At 41.0% G+C, this 26,888-nt stretch overlaps 1 protein-coding gene across 1 annotated transcript; it reads right to left on the bottom strand.

The window, feature by feature from the left end:
* Positions 1-666: 666 nt before the first annotated feature.
* GHITM (growth hormone inducible transmembrane protein) lies at positions 667-7,564 on the bottom strand (the record flags this gene model as incomplete). Its single annotated transcript, XM_079535335.1, has 8 exons — positions 667-754; positions 1,574-1,745; positions 1,919-2,107; positions 3,508-3,616; positions 4,260-4,401; positions 5,081-5,192; positions 6,063-6,162; positions 7,436-7,564. The coding sequence occupies 8 exons, from the start codon at positions 7,562-7,564 to the stop codon at positions 667-669; spliced, it is 1,041 nt and encodes a 346-aa protein (XP_079391461.1).
* Between the last annotated feature and the right edge of the window lie 19,324 nt (positions 7,565-26,888).

Below are 26,888 nucleotides of genomic sequence, written 5' to 3'. Positions count from 1 at the left end.
CAGAAGGAGAATGACATTTTCACATAGGGCAGATGTCACATAGGCTCCTCATCTTGTCTCCTTTCTTACATTGTTGGTCACGTTACCCATCCCATCCAGTGCATTTCTGACAACTGCTTAAATCTTTCTGAGGTTTCTGCCCAGGCAGCAGTAGCCTTTGCTACATTCAGTGTCATATGCACTTCGCTCAGTTCTTCTAAACGCTTCAAGAAAATATTATTTACGCAATCTTAACTGAAAACTGTTATATGTGAACAGTATTTCCTGAAGTAGCTTGTCATTGTCTGCATATAAGATACATGTCTATACAAATGACTACTATTTCTGCACAGTTCCATTAAAAAAGAAAGCAACAGTTGAACTGCTTCCAAGCCCATTAAAAAAAAAAAAAAAAAAAAAAAAAAAAATCAGACAATTTTACTCAGATATATTTTAAATAATTTACTTTCCCCAAATATGTACGCTTTGAAGTTGTTCACGCTATTGGAAGGTGTTTGATGAAACACTGTTAAGTCTGAATCACATTGCACTTAAACAACAGGCTGAAACGCGTTTAACTTCTGACCTGCAGCAAAACTGTTGGTAACGATGAATTTTTATTTACTATATGCACTAGATAGACAACTTAACAGTCTGAGCTGTCAGACAGCTGCTAAGAGTCTCGGTTTACTTTCTCCTTCCACCTCCACCACCAGCAAGCATGGTGGCCACACGAATGAAGATGTTCAGCGTGTCTGTATAGATGCCCATGCACCTAGGAGAGATAAAATGAAAGTTAATCCTGTTAAACAGAATGAGTATTATTTTTGCTATTTCCTGCCATTATACTTGACTTCTTAAAAGCCTCCATTAAAGGTCTGTAATAAAACTCAACTACAGCACGTCTTCTAGGCTCGATGAGTAATAATACCGCCTTATTTCACTCTACCATCTCTGCCAGCAGCATCAATTTGCAAGAAAACTTCACAGACAACACACCGTTCTCTCACAGGATTCTTTTACTTCTACACTCTCACTGCTTAACTTCAAGAATTTTGGTGATGACTACTATCCTATTTACAGACGACCAGATGCAAAGAAATGAGGAATTCACCTAAGACCAGACAGATGTTTACAGTGAGGAAGTTACCTATTAGTCAGACTTATCCTCACCGACGGTCAGTTAATCCTTCTTTCTTTAAAGCCTTGCTGATTTTTATTTCTTTTTTTTAAAGGACATTAAGACTAGTAAATATTACACGACTACAGAAGATTCAGCATTCTTCATCTCAGCTGATACTGATAGTTATTTGCAGAGATCAGCTACAAATCCTCCTAGAAATGATTCACAAAACAAACTTTTTTTTACACTAGGGGCATGTGACACCACATATTCGAAGTTGTTTCCCTCATTTCAGGTAAATGATTTCAGTCTCAACTCCACTAGTTATTTTCACATTACATTCCTAAACCTGACAATTTTTCCCATTTTACAGAAAGACAACAACAAACAAATTGCACAGCTCTTTAGAAATAAAGCGTAGCTCTACACAGCTCAAAACTGTTACACGTGCCTTCAGATCTAAATACTTACGCATTGATCGGGTCATATTTTGTCACTCCATAATATGGAATAGTCTCTGCACGCTTGATAACATGCTGTGTATCATAGAGCAGAAACATGCCAAAGAGTACCAATCCTCCATAAACAGCTACTGAATACAAGCCAGCCCCAAGAGCAGAAGTCGGTGGCAAGAACATGGATCCTGGAAAAGAAAATGTAATAGCATTACACAAAGCTGCAGCACGTGTCTTGCAATGGCTACTCCAGGCCAATTTTAACTGGACAGACCAGTTTGCAATCAGAAGTAAGCTGCACATTCTAGCAGCTTCAGTTTACTGCCTACTCTTATTTAACAGCATTAAAATGGTACATTACCAATCGAAGAGGCGAGAACGAAGCCAAAGCCTATTCCAAGTGGTCCTCCCATGTTCAGAAATTTTTCACTTGGAGCACACATGGCCACAGTTGAGAGCCCTCCGACGATTCCAGCTGTATACCAGGCAGCTCTGATGAGCAAAGGACCACCCAAGAAAGCTAATGGAGCCACCACTGCACCCATGACACCTAGCCAAAGTAACAAAAAAACCAAATGTAACAGGTTTGGAACAGTCCAGGTAAAAACACCACCTACCAAAACTATATCTATTTGAGTCCGATAAGATGGCTTGAATTCACTCACATGACAGAATACCAAGAGTCATGGTTCTATGTTTTTTTTTTTTTCTTTTTGGGTTTCAGTATTCCACATCAAAACATCACGTAGTGTACGGTGTACTAAAGTGTTAATGCCCCAATCCCAGGCACCTATCCCTGTACATTACAGAAGTCACGGGGTCTGGCCCTTCCAGGTGGGGGGCCGCTCTCTTGCTGCCTTGCAGTGGGTGCTGGAGGTGCTTTCCTAGCCGTTCCAAGCTTTTCAGGTTTGACTCGGCCCTGGGAACTCTCTCTCTCATCTTGTCTGATTTATTAATCTCAATTTCAATTAAATTGTATATATTGTGTCATCCTGTATTCCGATATTATAGTAAAATAAGTTTTCCTCCATAGATTGTTGCTGCTGTTCTTTTCCTCCCTTCCTTCCTTCCTTCCCATTTTTTGTGGGACTGGGATGGAGGGGGAGGGCAGAGGCCTGTTGCCCCTGTCACGGACATAGATTGATCTTGCCAACTCCGTGACACCAAGGCACTTAGCTGCCAATTTATCATGCTGCCTTCTAGATAGGCATGCAATCTTAAGCTCAGCGATCTACTTTCCTCTGGCTTTAGAAAATACTTCAGGAAGCTCATCTTATAATGGACTAATCAACTCCTTCACAGCCTCAGGAACTCTCAAAACTGATACTTTTTTTTTTTTTGCTATGTCAGTCATACTTCCTGCTAGATAATTCTATGAAGCCTCTACCTATTAATGACAAATAACTACAATAAATTCACTTTCTTCTTAGTAGAAACTTCAGCTCTACAAAGAAAAGTGCAATTCCAGTGCCTGATGAGTTTGTCTTTCCCAAACCACGCTTCTGGCAAAAGTTTTTATGACAGCCATTGTTACTTGAAGCGTGTAACATCCGTAAGAAATAAATCTGTACTCCATCCTACAAATGAATTGATAACATACGATCAAGAAGCTGCAGTTTAATACCAAAACTGTATCCTTCTGATCAGTTTTCATACACTTACTTATCCTGTACAGCTGAAATACAGTAAGCGTAGCGCTTACAGAAGCTATGGAGCCAGAACGCAATCATGAAACCAAAGCAAGTATTAAGAAATGAGTTCAATCCAGTTTGGCTCAAGTTTTGCTTAAGCATATTTTTACAAGACTACGAGAAATTAGAGGACACATGGAACACCTCATTGGTTTCTGAAATCTACAGCAGCACGTAAAAATTAACAAAGCTTAGATACTATAGTAAAAGTGACAATTTAGTCATACAGAAGCAGACAACAAAAACTATAAACATATACCTGAATGCATCATCCAAGCAAGATGTTTAGCTGCTGGACTGTTTTCATAGGATATTGACCTGACCAACATTCCAGCACCGATCATAGCAGCAAAAGTTGCACCGATTGCCTGTAAGAACAGCATCACAGAGCTCAAGTTGGCATATGGACAAAAGGTCTCTGTTCTCCCACGTGATCTTTTCCATCCTCCTAGGAGGTAACTTGCTGTTATCACAAGGATTAACCACTGGATGTTGTGCTATGTTAAACCACCACTATTCCACTGCACTCAGCACACTGAATGCGTAGGAAGCAGACAAGTCTTGTTATCTTACCCAGATGATTTGTCTGCCAATATCATTTGGGTCTCAGCAAAAAGGAAAGTTTTCAAAGAGTTACAAAGAACAGCACACAAAGGAGTACAAATGCATAAAAATCTCTGATTTGATTCTTAGAAAGTGACAGAAGCAGTGTCACTAGCTTCAGACAGCCACTCATAGCAAGTTATTACTTGCATACGGCTGGTTAGGATAGCATAGCATTTTTGTTTCTTGCATACATAGTTGGTCTTCCACAAACTATCAACAAGGTATCAAAGGGGCACATCAGCATGTAATTGGATTTTTAGTCACAAAAAGCCATCAGGGCATTACACTATTGTCTGTGCCCTTAAAGGCTATACCCGTGAATATCTGCAGGTTTTTTTATATTTGATAACAACCATTAACATTTAGGATCACTTTACAGACACTCTAAATATAACATGAACTTACCAGCCAGGAGCCTTTTGTCATAAGGCCCATGAGTGCAGGAGATCTGCTTACTGCTACAGCTGACAGTGCTGTTAAGCCAATGCTTCCCGCAAAGTACATGTAGGTAGAGCGAATTCTGTCCTTCACATACTGGGGCCAAATACTGAAAAATAAGCATTTGTACATAGCTGTGCAATTAACAACACCAGAATGAAGATCAACTATAAGCATTTTCAAGCTAAGGATACAATGGGAGCATCCGAAGAATTGGTAAGGTTTAGCAATTTCTGTCATGAGTTCCTCCTACAACAAAGGTGCTGAACTTTTAAATCCTTCCCACCATACAGTGCTATTACATAACAATTAAAGCAACAATTACAAAGAATGCCAATTACAGTTCAATTTTGTGCAGGAAGCATACATCATAGAAAGTACAAAAGGGGAAAAGTAACAAATTTTAACTATGAAAAACTACAAAACAGTGTATGTAAAATAAACTGGGTTAAGGAAAAATCTGTACAGAATGTTTCCTGAGCAGTAAGAAGCCCAGTGAGCTGCTCACAAAATGCTGAGTCACCGTGCCCATGTTTATCTGTAACAAGACGTGCGTGTCGTTTGGAGAGCAAGACTAACAGAAAGACATGAATGAGTGCTGCTGCAGTATGATTTCATCATCCTACAGATGGGAAGCTTAGAATCCTGCACAGAATTTCAGCCCAGAGCTTAAGAAAAATAAGCTACGCGTATATTGGGAGACAGCAGCTACAGAAGCAACAAACAAAAGGAGGAGGGAGATTTGCTTCAAGTCTCCCTTCCTTAAAGCAACAAGCAATGGTACTTACGCTGCTCTTTCAATAGCTCCAATCTCACTGGACATGCCCATGCCATAGTAACAGAGCGCCCCCAGGCCAACCGCAGCCCCTCCAGCAACAACAAGTTTTCCCAGGCGATCAACTGTATATCAAAGGGAAAAAAATAAAAATCATGCACTCACAATGCTTTTTTGTTGGATAGATAATAACGTTTTCACACCAATCTCTTTTATCTGTAACAACTGATCCACGCCAGGCTTCTTAATGCTTCACAATTGTGTTACCATTTCTAAAAGAGCTTTATGTAAAACACTCTAGATTCACTCCACTGCTACTACAGAGCTTCATAAAACATAATAAAAATTAAGAGACTAACAAGTAAAATGCTGGCTTTACTGGTCTTTATTACATAAACAAACAGGAATAGCAACACAAAACCAGTTAAAGATCTTGCCCACAGAAGACTTCTGGATACTGTGTCCCTTCCCATCATCCACTCTTGATGTAATGCTTGATCAAGAGCTCTTTAGCATTAGATTAGAACACAATCTGTCTGGTTTTGGTGGTTTTTTTTTTTGTTTGTTTGTTTTGTTTTTGTTTTTGTTTTTTTTTCTCCAATCCTTATACATTGTAGAACAGTACTTCCTTTCAATAGCATACACAACAGATATAGCAAAGCTTTTTTTTTTTTTTTTTTCCCTCCTTTCAAACATCTGCAATCAAGGAAGTACTCATCTCCATCAACAGGAACTCACACTGACTTAATAGTTCACAACTGTAGCTCAAAGCAAAAACAAGAAATTTCTTGGGAGAAATTGGGACATATGTGCAGCAACAACACAGAAAAGACAAGCAGAAGAACAGTCTCCAGACATTTAAGGTAGGTCACAGGTCAATTCAGAATACTAAGCAATGTTTTCAGACTATTTAGTGGTTTGAAGGGAACTGTTTCCTTCAACAGTTTTAAAGTTCAGCTTTTAAAACATTGCTGTTTTTAAAGCAGGAACCCCACCTTTAAGAGCAGTTTCTGTAGATGGCTCAAATGCTGCTTCTTTAATTTCCTGGCCAATTTTCCCACGCCTTACGCCCGTTCTTACTCTGGTGGCATAACACTGTTAGATTCAAAGGTAAAATTAGAAGGATTCAGTGACATTAAGAGAAATTCCTTTTAAGGAACTGCATGTACAGATTAGTAACAAACCATTTCTGAAAGAAAGCAATTAATTTGTAACATGCTGAAACACTGCCAGTCACTTGACACACTTGCAATTGCTAGTTTGTCTCTTATTCTACCTGTGCTTCTCCCTGGAGATGTGAAACAATCGAGCTCAGACAGAACAGCTGAACAACACATTTTAGGTAACTTTGTAAAAAACATTTTCACATGATAGAAGCATAGAATCAACACAGAAGTTCTCAGTTTTAGCAAAAAATACAAAACAAAATAAGGTTTATGCCAGAATTTCTTCTGCTCTGTTCCTACAGTATTAAGCAACACCATGAAGATTTTTTACTTCACTTCTCATGTAATTAACTCACATTTCACTTAAATTTGTGCAAGAATAGTACTCCTGCCCAGTAAACATGGGATAGCAGCATGAATTCGTCATTTTCAAATCTAATCTTAATTTAGAGAACAAACCTTGAGTGAAGGCCTATAAATTTCTATGGTTTCTCTGACTAACATGACCCAAACAAATACAGCATGCTGCTCCACTGAAGCCTCAAAAACGCGCAAGAGCAGCAAAGAAATGCATATTTAAAAGCAGAAACAACTTTTCAAGTCTTCTGAAGTCACTGCTGTGGTGATGGGACACCTTATTAATGGAAAACAAAAATAAAACAAAAAAAAACAACCTGAAATCTTAAATTAATTAAAATAGTCTTTTTATGCTTATGATGAAAACACACAGAATAATCTTCTGTCAGTGAAGACTTAGGATAACAACACTCCAGTTTTTTGAACTGCTTTTAAGTCTCCAGATAGTCCTGCCAGAGTTCAAATTTGACACAAATCTGTGCTACGACTCTAAAAATATACTGGGAATAAAGTCTTCAGAAGTAAAGTTTGTACTTTAACACAGTATTTAAGACTCGTACTGGGAAATGGGATACAGGCACAGATTGAACAAGAATTTGTGCTCCTCTCAACTTGCTTAGTAATGCCTACTCAATGTCAATTACGTTATTTTCCTTCCCCAAGAATTTTAATGGAATACATTACTTCAAGTCTTTTAAAACTAATTCTGGGTTTTGACTACTGCCCTTCCTTCAGTAAGTTACAGCAGGTATGTCAAACAAGCAAAGGGCTCACAAGCATTCAAAACAGGCACTGCAAGCACAACACTTCTGGCAAAACACTCAACCTTTCAAAGTTTACTGTACCTGGTTAGGCTGCCACAGACGAAATGCTTTTATACCAGAGTTCCTCAGAGCTGGGGAAGCCTGAGCGATGGTGGGGCGGATAGCCTGGCATGGCAGTGTCCTCAGGCACACGAGCCGTGCAACCAGCATGTTTGCTTGGTAACAATTCTATATATTGTGTTCCTGTAACTGCATGAGAAAGCATGCTTTACCATTCTGTTACGTGGTTTTCAGACAAAAAGGTATGCTTTGTACTTATTCTCAACTACAGCATGCCCTATAACTGAAACAGTAGTAATACACAACTTTCACAGAGCTTTTAGTCAAAGTCGCTGCCCAGAATACAAGTTCAGGTCACCCTGCAGCAGTTTAGACCAGAGAACAATGATATAACTTAGACATGAATCAGCAGCATAGGTAAACAACAGCCTCTGCACTCCATAGATAGCTTAGTATTGCAAATGTTCCCTTAGTTCCACAAGTACCATGTGCATCACGAGCAAGGAAATCAATGTTAGGTGTACTTCAACAGTACAGAGCAATGACAGCAGAAAAAAAAATCTCACTGCTTTGAAGCACAGTGACAAAACCGTACTTTATAACTGAAAATACCTAGTGGGACGCATCCTGCTTCTTTAGTTACGCCCTAATCTTTGCATGTAAACCCACAGGGTAAGAACTTAAACTTAAAACATCGTGAATACGACTTTTTTTTTTTTTTTTTTTTAAAAGAAGAAGCAGCTAGTATTTGAAGCAAACCACTTCCTGCATCAATCGCTACGCAGTTAAAGACCAAACGGAACACCAACGCCCCAAAGTGTTCACTTAAAAACGCGGCACCGCAGAGCCGCTGCGGACCCCAGGGGCGAGGACAGCTATTCCTGCTCGGCGGGGCTGAAGGAGGAACCCAGCGCACATCTCATGGCTAGGCCGCACCGAGAAAGCCTCCAAAAGGCCGCCTCCAAAAGGCCTAACCTGAGTCCTCAGCCCCCCCCACTCTCTGCGAGCCCAGCTCTGCACACCCCAACACAACCCGACCCAGCTCCTCTACCCGCCAGCCTACAAAGGCAGCGCAGCGCACCCCACCGGCCCGGCCCATCACGCACCAGCACGGCCCCAGCACCCACTCGGTCTCACGAACGCCCTCCACAACACCCACTCGGGACCGGAAGTGACGCACAACTGACCCGCGCGGCCGCCACGATTGGCTCGGTCCTCCCACGTGGCTCCGGAGCGAGCAAGCGCCGTTGGCTCGCGGAAGCGGGGTGATGCGACGTCCGGCAGCCTTACCGACGGCTGCTGCGCCATCTTTAATGCGGGCAGAGAAACTTCTGGAAGCCGCCGTGAGACGCTCGAGCTGTCTCACGTAGTTCTAGGTATCACCACTGGGCCCACAACGCTGCTTTACATAGGGCCGGCTCCGAGCGCTCTCACGGCGCCTGCCGCTGCGAACAGAGCCGCTGAGCTCGCTAGAGAAGCGAGCGGCGCGAATCGGCCGCCATTTCACCCGCGGGCAGCGCGCCGCAGCGCCGCCATTTTGAGTGCGGGCGCCGCCCTGCGGCCGTCACTCCCCGCCGCCGCCCTTGGGCTGCGTAACTTTGTCGGCTGGGTTCTAGCGATCAGCGGGCCGCTGCCCAGGCAGATAAGGGCGGGAGAGCCGAGCTGCTGAAGGCGTTCTCACCCCATTGCCTGCTGTGTGCAAAGCATGGACGGAGCGCGCTTGGCCCTGCATGCCGAGTCTGTCGCCCTGCCCGCCCCTCGGCACTGCGCGTCCCCTCCGTGCGCGACCAGCAGATGGCATCAGCTTGGTGAAAATCACCCAGCGAGGCTGTAGCGGTTCCCTCTGCCTCCAAGGAGAACAAGTGGTCTTGTTCTCCATGCCTTCCCCACCGATATGTTACCTGCTTTGTGCGCCTGAGGTGTTGTCGGGTGCAGATAAGCATGACTCATAAGCACAAAATGCAACACTGTGTACATGTTGTACATAAATCAAAGGTATATGTGTTTCTAGCCTTGACCCAAGCAGAGCGTGTTGAGGATGCTCTAGCCCTTCCAGAATTGAACCCTCCCTTTGGCAGCTTCTTTCCAACCTCAGTCCAACTGGAGCTTTAAACTTTTTCCGGACCATCCCTGAAACTATTCCTATCGCCAGCCCTCGGAAAGCTGCTGCAGCACTTGACTAGAGTATGGATTTCCCTGGGGATTTTCCATTTGTAGCCCTTGTTTTCATTGAGCAGCTCCATGCCAGCTGAAGCTCTGGCTTTTTTAATTTTTAACTTTTTTTTTTTTTTTTTCTCCATCCCTAGCCATAAGCTTTACGCTGAACCAAAGGTCAGTGATACTCTATAGCCCAGAGCCTTAACGCTGTTGGGAGAAAATTTCTTTCGGCAGCCCTATTTCTCTTTGCCAGGCTTTTTTCCAGCTCCATCCCAGCTGTATTTCAGGCTTTCACTTTCATGCTAATCCTAACTTTACATTGAGTTATAAGCCAAGCACTATTGAGAAACACAGTGTTCTTCAGAGGAGAATTCTTCTGGCAGCCTTAAGTTTGCTTTGGCAGACCCTTTACAGCCCCACTCCAGCTACTGCTCTGTAGTTTCTTCCAGCCTCAACACTACATATGGGCATGGTTCTTCACAGCCAAGTAAAACAGACTGTGAGGGCCTTGAGCCAGGATCAAAGACAAATATAACGAGAAAGAAAAAAAAAAAAAAAGCTGTTGAATACAGAGTGAAGTACAGAAATAGAATGAGAGTTCCAGATAAACTTTAGAGGATTGTGAGATAAGCCTTTCTATACCTTGGAGCTTCCTTGGTTAAACCACAAGAAAGGGAATATCGTGAACTACTAGTTTGCAAAATGAAAGTCTCATCTGAGAGAGATGAGGTGTGGGAGAGGTTTGAAAATGCACTGGCACGTGGGATCTTAAAGAAGAATTTGAATGAGAAGAACGAAGCACAGGAAGTGTGTAAATTGCATGCGTGAGTGCCAGACCTAGTGGGGTTCAAGGTCTACTTAAACTTACTCTGAAGATTGTTGACTTTCTTTTGGAGTAAATGGAAATTCTGAGCTCTGAATTCTGTAGCCCCAAGGTCTCCTAAAACAGAATAAAGAAAAGCCAGTTTCAGTCCACAAATGTTATTGTTTATTTAGAGGCTTGTGGAATTTATTTCAGAGTTTATAATACTCTATAAGTGTTGGGTACTAAAGGATTCATTGTATTAATTAACATTTAAATGTATAATTCAGTTATTAATGGTGAAATAGTAATAATTTATGCAGGAAATCAAATTTATCTCTCACTAGAGCATGTAATGATGTTGAAAAATCTTTGGGGAATTTCAAATAAGATCCTCAGTCCTGCTCTGTCCCAGGTTGTTTCTTTAATAGATAGTTTTGCCAGAAGCAACTGAAATCCACAAAGGACCCACACTGCAGCAAATTCAGCTGTTGAGACTGTATCATAGAAACTGACCTGCAAGCAGATACTAGCAGGTAGTCAACAAATTTAAATGCTTTAGCTAGCAAAATCAGTGATTGCACATGAGTTGGAAAAAAGTGGCCTCTTATGTAAGTGAGTCTCAAACCATCTAAGAGGTTTTGAGTCAAAACTAGCAGGTTGCATCCTCTCTGTTGGTACCACTGCAACATGCCTTTCTTTCAGATAGGAAAACAATAGCTTCAGTCCCTGTGCAGCTTTGTATTACTGCAGAGCTTCGAAGCAGCTAGCTGAGCTTTTGCAGTAGTTCAAGCTCACACTGACAAAAATGTGGAATAACAGCGTGACAGCAAAGCTCGTTGGTGAGCTGGCAGCCAAATGCATGCATAAAAATTGCTTTTTAACACTGATGCACTGTTCTTCATAGCATTATGTTCAAATGCACTGTGTCCCCAATGCCTGGAGCAGAATCCAGTGGTGTTTTTTTTTACAGTCTTCATTAATAACCTGGACGAGGGGACAGACTGTACCCTCGGAAGGTAGATGCAGACTACAGAAATCCACTGGTTGTGCTGCCATTTAGAGGCACCTTGGAAGGCTGGAGAGCTAGGTAAATGGGAATGTCATGAAACTCCAGAAAGCAAAATGTGAATTCCTCCCCCTGGAGAGGAATAGCCCCAGCCACCAGCACCAACGGGGGCAGAGCAGCTGGAGAGCAGCTTTGCAGAGAAGGCCCCATGCTGGACATTAGCTAGTAATGCGCCCTTGCTACAAAGAAAGCTAAAGATAATGTAGGCTGCATTAGGTAGGGTGTTGTTTGCAGGTCAAGTGAGGCTCCGTGAATCTATGAAAATATCAACATTATGATTCCTGAAAGACCCACTTTTGTGTTTTTCAGAAATAATATGCATCAATAAGACATGTTTGGAAAATACGAAACGTTTTCCCCAGATGGTATATATATATATATATATATATATATATATGTATATATATATATATAAAGTGACATTTCCAAAGAAACAAAAATAGAAAAGAAAAAAACGAAAAGGTAATGTTCTTTGAAAACACATGAACAGTTCCTCAGAAATCAGAAGGATAAACAGGAAAAGTTGTACTGACATAAAATTCTCCTGTGATTTTAATTTCAGTAGTCTGTGTTTTCACCTACAGCAGGTTTTGCATTTGCTGGATATCTTCTAGTTACCTGGGCCAGAACAAGCTGGATATTGGAAGGTTAAATTGTGCAGGAGCAGAAGACTCCACTGTGTAGGGAGGGACTTTGAGGATCCCAAAGGGATGTTTGAGGTCAGCAGGGCAGGGTGCAGGTGCTGCCTTCCAGGCAAGATCTGGGTGAGGGATTGGCCCTTTTGCTGCTTCCCCAGCCTTATGGGCCCCCTGGAGTGACATGTCCAATCAAGGGCTGCTGCCAGGGCATAAGGGATGGTGATGAGCAGCTGCAGTGCTATGGGGTAAAGCTGGTCTGACTGCTCCCAAAGAGACTAACGCTTCCCTCCTCAAGTCTTGTAGGAGAAACAGAAGAATTAAGTCAGCTGTACTTACAGGTAAATGATTTACGAAGGGATTTCATGTCTTGCCATAGGAACGAGGATCGCCACTTATGTGCCTTCCAGGAAATATCAGGAAGTATTTTCATCTGGACACTCTGCTTTGCCAGTCACCTGAAAGAAGAGAGTAAAACACTTAGGTTTAGCTCAATGCAGTCCCGAAAAGCCACGCGAGCTGCAACAAGCCCATTGCTCCACTGAAAACTATGGGCATTGTGAATTTTGAAACTTAAGCTTCTGACACAACAGATCTGGCATCCTTCTGCAGAAAATGACATCTCTATCAATGGTTCACATGACTGTGTTCCTTGCCAGAAAATAAATAAATCTGTGGTTAGTGCAATTTCTCCTTAGGGTAAATCTTGCCGTTGAAGCTTTTCAAATTAGAAGAAAACTATTTTGACTTCCTGGCAGCACTGTCTCTAGCATTCCAGGTCTCTCTCCTGGCACACCACAGAGGTCTTTTGGACTGAATTTATTCCTGCTATTTACATGACAAACTCACATTTATTAGGTGCCTAATGTAAGTATTTAACATTAGATATCATGGAGTGGTGCAAAGAGAATTTGGAGAGCCAGTTTGATATGAAATCATGTATTTTTCATTGATTATATGTTTGACATCTGATATGGAAAATGAGGGCGACATTCATTCATTTCTATTTCTGAATTTAATGACTGTTAAAATACGTGAAGTCTTATAAACTTGAATGTCAAATCCCGAGTTCAGTAAATCGCTTAAGCTGATGGTAACTACAGTACTAGTTGAAACAGCCCCCTAATGTTTTGAATTTAAAGCATGCATTCAGAATGCTGCTTTAGTTGCTCGGGAGCAGTGCTTTGGTTACTCAAGTGCTCAAAGAGAGATGAAGATGAGTGCTTGGGTGAGCAAGGACCTGGCAATGGATGAGCAAGGTCCTGTTCTAAATGAATAGAGACATGGAACATTTTGTTTACTGAAGATTCTGTTTGAATAAATTGCACGTAAAAGAACATTTATTTTTCTTGATGCGTTTTGGAGTCTGTGGTACGAATTATTTATTTGCATCAAATAATAAGAGAAGATAGAGCAGTTTCAAAATTTTTCAGTAGAGAGGTGAAATCTACATTGATGGCAAGAGGCCACTTAACCTCCAAGAAACTGCTATTCATTTTCCTTAAATAGAACAAATAATCATTTTCTTAAATGCTTCTGAGCTCCATACTGCAGCAAAAAATGACTTGGGGCTTTTACTAAAACTGCTGCTTTTGCTTTCCAATTACTTTTAACATGCAGGGTACTGTTCTTTGGCAACTTCTTGAAAAAAAATAAAAAAACCACCTCTTTGAAATTCAGTAAGCTTTGATTTAAAGTGATTGGTTTCCACCTGGATGGAGTGAAATTTTCTTCTTGGGAAGTTTATTAGTACATTAAGGAGATGCAAATTAATTCATAATTCTTTCAGCTCATTCTCTTGGGAACAATTATACGAGGAAATTATTAATGTACAAGAAAACAACAGTTAAAAATCTCAAAGGGCAACATGGGTGTGGAATATATGAAAACATTTAGACCTAGCTAATAGCGGAACTTGGTTGTAATAATAACAGTTCATAAAGCAATTTACATTTATCTCTATTTGCAATCTGATATCAGCCACGTTGTGCACACGAGGAATCAAACACCAGCAAAGGCCCCGATGTCACTGAAGTGCTAACGAAATGCAGTGTGAGAAGCTGAATGCACACTTCCAGGGTTTCTAGGATCGCAGCCGAACGTAAGGCTCCGATCAATCCACGCTTTCAGTGTCTCTGATGTATACCAGCCATTTCATGATGACTGCATTCAGAACTATCAGCTCAATGTAAGCCTCTGCACTCTGATAAATAAGCCAAATATTTTCATCTGGATAATGAACACCTCTTGGGATGAAGTTAATATTTGATGAAAACACAGCACACAGATTTGCTTTTTAGGCCTTATTTTTTCCTCCTTTTAGTTAAGGTGTTAGCTCAGCTACTTCCCTTTCTATTTTCCTTTTCATAATTTATCCTACATGCTTTTAATGTTATGTATCTGGTGAAAATTTCAATTTTTACTATCAGAGTCATAGCACAGGATCTTACTGGGGAACTGGTAGCCACTTGCATTTCTGCTGCTAGAACTCCCTGACATCTGGATAGCATTGTGAAAGACTAAGGGATGTGCATGTTTTCACAACACCATAAAACAAGCATCACTACAGAGGGAATTTGTCCCTAACACGGATATTAGGCTGTCTTGAAGAAGTCAATCTTTCAAACTTCAAGCGTAATATACATCAGTCAGGCTGCTGTTGTTGAACAATGTCAATTTCTGTGAGGTCTTCACATGGAAAGACTGGCGTACCCTGAACACTGGGGCAAGATGATGAACAGGGGTGGCACCTGAACTGAAAGCAAGGTTATGGACATACAGGTGTAAAAGCACTTGTCTTAGACAGAAGACTCATGCCTTTCTCTCCAAACTCTAAGGAGTTCCATTCACAAATCATTACATTTGAAAAAAATAAGATGTTGTAAGAATTGAAATAAGAACAATTTAATGTTATAAATTGACAAAGATAAATCCTCGAGAAGAAAAGCAGACATATATTAAGGTCACTGTACGCACAAGTCATCAGACAATATTTCTTGTGCTATTTTCTAGTGATTGCACCAGCCATGGCTTTTGGATAATGGGTATAAAGGTGAAGTGAAGTCGCTTACATGTGAAAAACTACTACTGAAAGCGCTGCTCACATTGCCATTGTCCTGTGCCTGCAGCTGCCCGATGGGATTGCTGTTTCCTTCTGCTGAGCTGGGGCAGCTGGCAGCTGCCAGGGGAGCAGCTCTGATTCAGTTAAGGCTGCTGAGAGAAACCGTGGATGACTCCCTGGCTAATGCCATCGTTATGTGTATTTAAAAGAGCATATGGACTTATTGGAAAAGAAGGAGGGCACACTTCATGCATAATTACATTATTTAACATTCCTGTGTCTACTTTCCCTAGGCTCTTTTGGCTAGCTTGCTCTCTGCCGATTCCTCCTGGAGACCTGCAGCCCCACAAACGGGCAGAGAAATAGATGCCAAGGATTTGGAAGACCGTTTCTGAGAGAGAATACTGACAAGGGACCATTACAGTTAAATCTTCAAATGTGGTTTTAAAGAAATGAAAATACAAGCACAAGGTCTGTCTGTCTATCTATCTATCTGTTTTGCTAAGGACAGGAGAATAACAGTCATTTTTCATGTCCTTCTTGTTTTTCCCCTTTCAAAAGCAAACAAACAAAATCAAAACAACTTCAAAGGAAGGGCAGGCTATATGGGGAGATCTGTGAGGTGCTGTGGGCATCAAAGGGTGAGGGCAGAGCAAGCTTTCTGTAAGCAGAATTTTACTCTGATGTGCACTATCTTAAAGGATCAGTGAAAAGCCCTAGAGAAAATTCAAGTTAAATAGAACCATTGTTCTGGAGAAATGACTGTAGTGGCTATTCTAGTTACTCGTGGTCAGTTCTATACATTTCTAGATAGCAGACAGAGAAGTGACAGTCCTTCACAAGGAGTTTTCTCCATATAGACAAGCAAAGAGACTTGGGTTAATGTAAGAACTTGGCATGCTGCAGATAAAAGGTGAGAGCTCCTCTAGAAATCAGGCTTGCTCTGGGTTTGGTTGCTGTATTTCTGGAACATGGCCATTGGCACTGCAATCTCTCAGAGAGAAGCTTCGGATTACTACCAAAGTAGAATCTGTGGTAAAGGTACTTGAAATGGAGACAGTGAAGCAGATCACTTTGCAAATGCAGAGCTGCTTCATTGACCCTGTGAATTCACTTAGGCTGCTGATGTGTTCCCATCTCTGTGCCCAAAGTTTGCTCATCTAAACAAGGTGACATACCTCAGCTGGTGCAGCTTTCTTCCCAGTAACCAGGAAGCAAATGAACTGGAATGTTGACTCTCAGCTTGAAAAATAATCCTTGAAATGGATATTGTTTCACCTGTGATCACAAATGAGAATAAGTGGTGAGCAAGTGCTGTGAAAACACACAGGTTTAGTTTTAAAGATATTTAAAGGAAGCCTCGCTTATGGCTAAATGATGGAGAACAGTTATAATCTGTTATACTTAATTTACTACTACATAAGTAAAAATGTGCTAAGAGCAGCATACTTGTTAAATTAAAGCTCACTTAATGATTACACAGCAGCTGGGAATAACATCCAGTGAAAGAGTAAGCAATAAATAGATTTTTCTTCAGAATTCTTCATAATGGGAAAACAAGATGACAGAAGCCCTTTACATTTCTGCTGGTTATGAAAAGAAACAAAATATCAGAAAGGAGACTAGGAAGGATTTCTTTTAAATGTTAATTTGTGGCGGATACTGGAGTGCTTATTCCTGCTGATACAACTACTGTGAGAAGGCTGCTGATTGTGCACCCCATCACAGCAGGCTGAGCTGAAGTCAGTAATAGCATCAATCAGACTGAACAGGCTGGAAAAGATGGAATAAAATACCGGTCTGGATACTACTTATCTTAATGTATTTGTTGTTTCTGTTCTCATCACCACGGTATCTGAAAATGCGATGCATCAAATCAACAGTCATGGCAGAAACACCGAAAGTCAGATAAATGGTGGTGATTTCCTCGTTACAGAGTGAGGATTTTAGCTGAATTAGGGTTATTTTTCAGGTATGGAATAGCCTTGGCGATCCTGGGGTGGTGCTGAGAATGATGGGAATATGTAAATAAACTTTGGAATTTGTAACAGCCTTTCTGATGAAAAGGTATTCTCCAAAGGTTGGGCTTTGGTGTTTCATCGGGAGGCTGGGAATTCTCTCTCCTATCTCTTCTGAATGGCCAGCAACACAAACACTTCTTCTGGCCATCATCTTCCTCTGTCATCCTGGGCTTTTCACTCTTGTCCAAAGCTATCTCAGACCCAAACATATTAAGAAAAGGGGACATTAATGCTAGGTAATCTGTAATTTAACAATTACAAATTCCACAATGTTTCCATGGCATAGTTGCATATGTTGGGAAAAAATATTTTAATTTCAAGATGAATCACAAAACTAATTGCTGAAGTTACATTTAGAAGCAACCCAATTATTCTAGGTATGAAAATGACTTTGCACCCTCATTTTTCTTCTTTTCTGTTATGCACGCATTTCAATAACGTATTCTTTACTTCAGTACTTCAATGAAAGATTATGATTTTCTTTAATCTCAAATGTGAAAAGTCCTCTCCAGCAATCCAATTTGGGATCAATTTTTGGCATCACCTTTTAATGCAAGAGCTTTATAAAGTATAGCATCAGCAGTTCAGGGCCATATTGCAACCACTTTGCATGGCAGCCGTAGTTCAAAGCTCAGTCACCTCTAGATGTCTTTGGTAGAACTCATGCATGACAGCGCTGCACAAAATCAAGAGCAAGGATCATTGGGGACCTGCAGGCCTTCATGTGCTAATGTGGGATGAAAAAGCCCAGAGTTGTGATCCTACAGCATCCTCCTTAAGCTTATGCAGATAGCCTCATACTGGAGAGAAATGTGGAGGTCTGGGATAGGTTCCCACTGGATGACAAGCCAGCCAAGTTATCCTGAACCAGAGCTACATACAAATGCTTGCATTTTGTCTTTGGCAGTCAGCAGCTCCTCCCCCACCCCCCAGCAAAGCAATGACAACACTGGGATCTAGACTCATCTTGTGCATGCATATCTCCATCTAGATCAGATCATTATTTTTCTTTCTATACACACACTCTAATTGCATGATATTGGCAAAGGAGAGTTGCAAACGTGGATGTATTCACTCATTGTTTAATGATGATTGCATAGTTGGTGACATATGAGATCTTAATGAAGACTACATGCAGTATGTCTAATAAGAAATTGAAAGTGCACCTTTTTGTGGTTCATCGTGTGATCACTAAGCAGGCTGGAATTAGTTAAATTCCTATCTGATTGAGAGAAAGGCTTTCTCTCATTTTATATTCATAAAGCAAATATTTGATTTAAAAAGCCAATGTTTCTTTCCATGGAGGTACCATAGTTAAGGACTCTGAAATGTAACTAACATTGACAAGAGTTACTAAAAGTTCAGGAATTGTTGTCTTACAGAGGGTGAAACGTCTCATCCATGATAAATTACAAATACTGCACTATCTATACAAAAAGGAGTTCTTAATGGTATCTGCTTATTCAGGACCCATGCAAGCCGATGTGTAAAGAAAACAACCCACAACCTGCTTTTAATTGAAGACTTTTTCCCTCAGATATTGTAGGTATGTGCTGGCTGTATTCGTTATATTCTCAAGTCATTTTGACTCAATGTAAATTTCCGCCTTAAAATAAGGCCCAGGATAGTCAGAAACCCCCTCCTTTCCCAAGATAGTGCTTAATAGCCCAGCCTATAAGATGCTGCTTGCACCCTTAGAAACAAAAGTCTGAAAAAATCTGTGTATTTTCAGCTGTAATCATTAAGTCTTCAAATTCCTCAAAGGAAAAGCAAGCGCCCCAGCTTTCCTTTGCTAACAACACACAATTCTTAGTCATTTGGTGGCATCATCTTTCAGGGCCGTCCTAAACTAAACCCTATAATTCAGCCCCACAGAAGTTTTTAGAACTGTGTTTTAGATTAAGTCACAAGGAAAAAAAAACTCTGAAAGAACATTTAACACTTCAGTAAGTTTTGGGATTTTGAGTCCTGTCCCTTGAAGGGGTCTGTGTTTATTGCACTTACGATGGAAAGTCAGTCTCAGCCTTAACTGTGGAGCAAAACCACACAAGTCCTGCATATTGATGCTGCTATGTAATCTGTTCCTCTGAAATGTTATGTTTTACTGCAGATACCCATAAAAGCATATTGGTGGATGCACTGGCTCTAAGGGGCAAATTACACATAAGAGCAGTAGAAGCTGCTGCCCACAAAGAATTAACAGAACTAGATGTTTTTGCAAGTGCTTAACAGTATTTATTCATAAAAGGGACATCATTAAATTTCTACTCCACAATTTGTATATTACGAATCATTTAGCATGCTCTCAGGAAAGCTGTGTTGTCCAGCTAGGAAATAAATACAAAAGATTCAGATGCATAGAGACCATATCACTGAACATGAACTAGATGGCAACATGCAACTTTTAATAAGGAGCCCAAAGAAATTACAAGCTGCTAAAATTCAAGGACAACTAAGCGTTCCATCGTTGGTAGCCATACTTTTCTCTGCCAACCGCAGTAAAAATGGGGATTTAGTGACGCTTCCTTTTAGCATGAACAGAAATAGTTGGTTGTAAAAACAAATCCAATGAAATATTCTGCAATAAAATGGCAAAGTCACTAAATAATGCATTCATTTGGCTCTAGAGGCTGACCTTTGTGAAATTCTTTGGAGGTGAAGTGCAAACTATTATTTTGGCTATGGTGTGTTTCTGGGGAAACACTGCTATGAGAACTCTATATTTCACAATGAAAGTAGCTCATTTTTTAGCTTAAATTATGCATATTTTTCAGTAGGTGGCCTTCTTTCTTCTTAGGAGGTACTGAATTAATAGCTCGGCGTGGTGCTAATGGGCACTTTGCTGCTTGAGGTGCCATCCTTCAGAAGACAGACTGAAAGCAAGGCCTCTTTTCTTTCTGATTTTCATGGCTCTTACAGCATTTTTTTTTTTCCTTTTTTTTTTTTTTCATTATTAAAGGTGTTAGTGCCTTGGCCACAGTTCAGTTTGGGTAATGACATTCTGTCTCCCTAAATTTTGCTTTGTGCAGTTTTAATTTAATACAGTGTTCTTCTCTTCTTTCCTGCCCTAAGTTGCTTTGTGTCATTGCTGAGCACTATTGAATAACCACCATATTTCCCCTGAGACAGCAGCATTTAAGAGGTGGGTGAGGTGAAGCCTGCGAATACAATTTGTGAACCATTCCCAGAGAAAGAAGCACAAGATCACTTGCAGCTGTTACCTGCCGATATTTACCTGGACAAACTCCAGCTTTCCTGCTCCCCTCCAGTAGTTTGCTTTCATTTGGAGTTTAATTAGGTGAAAACAGCTGAAGGAAGCACCGTCCCACCTCAAGAGAATACAAGGCTCATGCTTGAGAGACCTTTCTGGGTAGGCTAGTGGCTTTTATCCTTTGCCTGAAAGCCTAAGTTGCCACAAGCAACCTTCCTCCATAATGAGTTAATTAGCTGCAGTGCAGGTCAGTTTGCCTTGGCTGCCTACCCTCTGTCTCCTCCCTCTTTCAGGGTCAGTCTATCCTACCAGGGGAACTGCACAAGCCTCAGCAGAGTTTGCCTTGTTACGCCCAGGTCTACCCCTTCTTCCAACACGTTCTGATGAGCTCTGCAGGAGACAATGCCAGAGTGTTTGTGGCATTAGCTTACAAAGCGACCTTCCTGACATACCTAAACTCAACACCTTGAAGTTCAGTATTCTGGCTAAGAAGATATAGAAGCAGCACTAAGAGAAATAACTGCTTGTAGGGTCTAGCATGTGGATGGGGCTGGTGCAGTGGGAGTTCCTCGTAATTAGCCTCTGCCATGAAGACTAGAGCTGCAGCTTCCCTGTCACTGACAGGGAGACCTCCTCCATGGCCCTGGAGCTGCGGCCCACTGCCACCAGGACCCCAGAGCAGCAGATGCCAGAGAGCACTGAGGGCTGCTGAGGTCAGCTTTCTCCAGGAGGATTTATTTCTAACAGTTCCGTTGGCTGAAGAGTCTGCATGAAAGTGTGGCGGTTGCCCAGGAAAGGCTCTGACTCAAAGCCTCCTAGAACTATGAGAACTTATCTGCTTTGGGCAAGGGAAAGTCCTGAAGCATTTTGAGAGGCACTGACAGTCATGGCCGAGCTGCAGAGTTTATGCCAGTGGCAAGGAGACAAGGTAGAGCTCTGGGGCAAATGCTCCAGATATTACTTACCCATGCTTTTCAGACATTCCCTGCTTTCTAGAAAATGCAGCATCTGTAACAAAAGTCATCCAGGAGACATCTAGACCCTGTTACTCTAGAGTAGCCAAGGGCTTGAGTCTAACTTGATTTTTTTTTGTTGGCACGAAAACGTTGTGTGAGCACCACTGTTCAGGACTGAAGTCAGTCTGTTGAGCTTCACTGTTTGGGGTTTTCCTTTGTGTGCATGCATAAGGGACAGGGAGTTGAGTTACAACACGGAGTACCAGCAAGCCCATGGCACATATCTTTCTGAAGGTGCAAATCAACTCTTTTCATCACCTTGGTTAAAAAAGTCAGCTGAAAGTAAATACTAAAAACTTACAGTACTGCACTTCAGATGTAAACTGTGCAACAAGAGCCATCCAAAAGTGGCTTACAGCTAGACCCTCCCCCCAAAATCACGTATTTGGAGTTTTAACATGAAAATAAGGTCAAAAAAGCAAAACTCTACTGCTGCAAATCAAAGAGAGCCCACTGATTTTCTAATTCACTGCATTTGAGTAATCTAAAGTATGTATTATCTGTCTTTGCTTTAAAACATTGCCAGAACTTCAGACTTTGAGGCTTTTCATACTGATAGGATTGTTGCTCTTGATTCTTCCATCATTATTTTTGTTAAATGTAACATGCTTTTAACGTTTAATTTAAAACCATTCTTTCCTCCTGCTACTGGAAGACATTTTGCGTGTGACAATAATGTTTTGTACCCTAAATCACCACCGTCTGCTTATTTACAATAAACGGGAGTTTTTACTAAGCTCTCAATTTTACTAAGCCCTCAGTGGGAGATGGATAATAACATCATTAGTCATGTGACTATATGCTATGAACTCAGTTTTCATTTTTCTGACAAAAATGAGAGCGTTCCTTTATCAGTCCATATAACTATTTACAGTGTTCCGCAACAAGAATGCCTAAAGAACATTCACTTCCTGAGATCCATCCCTTTTACCACCCACGGCTGCTGTTTCACCAGGTATGTAACGTACATCTGGTTGTGGTATGCCATTATGTACCAGGATTAAATGCCTCAGCATCTAAGTGGAAAGGTGAGTTGCTAAGGGAATTGTTTTTGGAATTTGCTGAGTTGCCCTTAGTGTTAATCTCAAAAAATAAAAAACAGAAAAACAAAAAAATAGCAACAAAAACAAACAACAGTAACAACCACAAAACCAAAAACCAAAACTACTACACCAGGGTTTTAAGTGGAGCACCACAGTCAAGCAGTTTAAGAAAAAAAAAAGAAAAAAAAGAAGTCAGACATTGCTGTCAGAAAGCAGAGATTAAATAATGAAGGAACCTACTTCGCGTAAGTGTCAGCAGCAAGAAAAAACTGAAATAGGTTTTAAACTTGCATGAAGTTTCTCATAAACTATGATACTGAGGGACTTTGATAGTAATAATAAAAAAAATCCTTCTCTGTTCAAAGATGAGTATGTGGGAAAGAGGAAAGTTAAGCTGACATCCTACTTCAGATGGATCTCTTTTCCTTCTAATGAGAACATGTTCCAAGCGCAATGCAGCACAAAGGCAGACTTCTGCTGCTCTCAGAGTTTACTTTTGCACTTTTGACCCTTAAAGAACAGTATGTGGTGGGTAGGAAGTTGTGGATTTTTTTTTTTTACTTCAGTATGTTTTTTTAAAATCTCATTGCTGAAGTTAAAACTACCGCACTGTACAGATAGCACTCTTTGTGCTACAAAGATATCTTATTTTTCTAACTTTGATCCAAAAGCTATTTGATTGGCTTTCACTGTGACGTACACAAGTGCTCCCAGTTCACAGCACTGAACAAATAAGTATCATGTGAGAATTATGGATATAGTTCCTGGCAGTTACTCTTCCACTTATACATACACCAGTTATATCAGTCATTAAATAAAGCAAAACTAAGCCTTTAAAATATATAGTACTAACTCCTTTTAATACAAGTACATACAAGTTGGACTACAGAATTGTTCCAGTTAGTAGGGTTATGAGGTTTTGCACTGCTTACCCTACCGAGCAGTATGGCCCAGTGTTGAGACATAAGGACATCCTAGAACAGGAATGTGAACTGGGAAGCATTAAACAGCATTTTCAAAGCTGACACTGATTGATAAAAGGGGCTTTACTCCTGCTCTGCTCATATCATTTGAATTCGTCTATTGAAAATACAAGTTGACAACACAAGTATTCCTATCTGAATTATTTGGTTAGGCTTCCTTTTTAGTCAAGAACAGACATAGGCTTTTCTGGATTTATTTCCCCTTAAGGTAGAAGTTGCAAGCTTAGATGAGTTATGCTGTAGAAGTAGCTAGTTTTGTCCATTGTCTATGTGAGAGTGCAGACCACTAGCTCTGATGTAAATGCTGATAATTTAGTGAGATGCATCTAATGCTCAGTCTACAAGTTCTTCAGCTCCTTGAAATTGATGATGCCCAGCCACCGGTCTTGCTAAATGCAGCTGCTCTATATAATTATTGAGTCACAGAATCTTTTGACTTGGAAGAGATCCTTAAAAGTCATCTAGTCCAACTCCCCTGCAGTGAACAGGGACACCTACAGCTAGATCAGGTTGCTCAGAGCCTGGTCCAGCCTGACTTAGAACCTCACCGAGGTCGAGGCTTCTATCACCTCTCTGTGCAATATGTTCCAGTACCTCATGACTCTTACTGTAAAAAAACTTCTTCCCTACATCCAAACTAAATCTACCTTCTTTTAGTTTTAAACAATTTCCTCATGTCCTATGACAACAGACCCTGCTAAAAAGTCTGTCCCCTCCCTTCTTGTAGCCTTCCTTCAGACACTGAAATGCTGTTATCAGATCTCCTTACAGCCTTCTCTTCTCCAGGCTGAACAGCTCCAGCTCTCTCAGCCTGTCCTCATAAGGAAAGTGTTCCATCACTTGGATCATTTTTGTGGCTCTCATCTGGACACACACCACATCTCTCCTGCACTGAGAAATCCACATCTGGATGCAGTACTCCAGGTGAGTCTTCCCCAGTGCAAAGTAGTAGGGCAAAATCACTTCCCTCAATGTGCTGACCGCACTTGTTTTGATGCTGCCCAGGATATGGTTGGCTATCCGGACTGCAAGGACACATTGCTGGTATGATCTCACAACCAGTTCCTTATCCTTCAAAAAGACCACTTATCAAATCCATTGTCTCAGTTTAGACAGAAGGATGTTATGGGGGACAATGTCAAGAGCCTTTCTGAAGCCCAAACAGATGACATCAGTGGCTCTTCCCCAATGCAGTTACACAATCACAAAAAGCAACAAGGTTGGTCAGGCAGGATGTGCCTTGGTGAAGCCAGGCTGGCTATCTCATATCACCTCCTTCTCTTCTGTATGACTTATCATAGCTTCTGGGAGAATTTTCCAGCACAGAGCTGAGGCTAACAAGAAGGTAGTTCAATGGTCACCTTTGCTACCTTTCTTAAAAATGGCTGTTATATTACATTTTTTCCAGTTGCTAGGAATATCATCGAGAATGGCTTGGTGACTTCATCAGCCAATTCCCTCAGGACTCTGGATGCCTTATATAAAACTGCTCAGTATGTAGGCAAATAGCTGGTGTCTGAGTATGAAGGAGAAAGAAACCAGGCAAATCTGTATAGAAATGCCATACGGAGAGAAAATTCTAGTAGCGTTCCAGGAAGAGGACAGACACTTCTGCTAGCTTGTAGGAGCAATGATGTAGAGAGAACATACCTCTAGACCAATTTGAGTGAAATCTTGATTCAACTGAAGTCAGATGCAAAGTTCAAAACTTCAGCCTTTGTCTGAAGAACTGACATTTACTAATGCAACTGCCAAAAAACAGAGAACCCACTTGAATCTGGCTGGACTCTGGGATACTTTTCAAGGAATGTCAAGAGGCTTAAGGTCATCTTGGTGAGCTTACTGAATGCAGTGTTCATCCCACAGTGTTTAAATGGGGTTACAGATTGAGGACTGCGTTATACCAGGACTGGATGGATGAGTTTGAATGGTCCAGTGAGAAAAGAGCTGCTTTCTCTTCTATCTCTGTAATGCATGGAGAGAAATCAAGCCTTTATTTTTGCTCTACCTCCCAAGAAATGAGTAAATGCTATTTTATTATGACTAGCTTGTCCAAGCTTAAGCTCTTCACGCTGTTTCTCCTCTGGCCACAAAACTTCACCGCTTATCAACATTCGGACAATTTTGTCTGAATCTAATAATAGCCAGAGGTGGTGGACAGCACAAAAGAAAAACCAGGTCGTGTGCTTTTAGCTAGCCAGCTAATTCTGAGCTCTGCAGCCATCAGCAGGAAGGACTTTTAAGTGGTGTGTGTGAATACAGCTCTCAAAGATATGTGATCCACGTGGAAACAATAGCTTGACACAAAGAAGGTCTCACGACCTTTGACTTTGCGATATACCTGCCAGCCAGCTGTGCTAAAGAAATATCTACATTCAGAGCCTGTAATATGTTGATCCTCTTTTCAGGCTATCCAGGGTTTGTATCTTTTTTTTCCCCAAACGTTAGAAAATGAATCGACTACAACTGCAACATTCATGTAAAACCAGCATATCTGATATGACTGATACAGATAACACCTTTCTTCAAAAGATCCCAGGGGTACTATGTATCTTATTCACAATAGTTCCCAGTCCTGTAACAAATACTTGCTTAAATTTATACACAAACAGCTCCACTGAAACCTAATCAGATGTGTGAGCCCTTTCAGAATCAAGGACTAGCACTGCACCAGAATTATTTGTCTTTGCTGATAACAAAGCTTTCTGTAGAACAAAGCATGAGAAGAATTGTGGTTAACTGTTTGAATTCCTCAAGGAATTGATGAAAATCCTCTCTCGAGGATAGATGTCAGATTTGGATTTTGTCCAGAACTCAAGGACCATCATCCTGCTCTGTTTGATGATATTCCAAGATGCTGAATGACAGAAGATAAACAGGATTTTGTGCATCCCAGGACGGTGAACACTGCTGAAAAGATCTGAACTTTTCAGTGAGCTTCCTTAACTGGATGATTAACTCTTTAGCAAACGAAGAAGAAGAAAAGGCAGTACAAACAAATGAAGCGCTAGAGTGGAAGAAAGAGTTCCTGACACTCGAACAGCATTTTTAAAAACAATCCCCAGTGGCCTTGGAGACAGAAAACCGCATAATATGTTACCATGAAATCATATGACCCCACTCTTCCCAATCTATCTGGGCCTCAGTGTCTGGAATAAAACAGGTGAAGCTATAAACAATGTAGTACCTCTTATTTTTGTAAAGAACAGTAACTGCTCTTGTAAACATGCAAATAATGAAAAAGCCTTGTCTCACATTCTTACATACACTGACAGACAGCTCTGGCTGCCAAGTCACAAGCCCATCAATAATCTAAAATGTGCTGCAAATGTTAAGAATGGTCTAAACCTAGTTGCATAGCTTGTCTCATCACACTGTCCATTTGAATTTCACCCAAGTCTAGAAACTGATATTCGTCAATGTCTGCTACCAGAGAGAGAGGGCAAATTTCAAGAGTTCATTTCCAGTGTCAGTGC

The sequence above is a fragment of the Tetrao urogallus genome (genome assembly GCF_951394365.1).
Source record: "Tetrao urogallus genome assembly, chromosome: 5".
Lineage (NCBI taxonomy): Eukaryota > Metazoa > Chordata > Aves > Galliformes > Phasianidae > Tetrao > Tetrao urogallus.
Note: the sequence above shows the minus strand (reverse complement) of the source record. Positions and strands in the feature narration are given on the sequence as shown.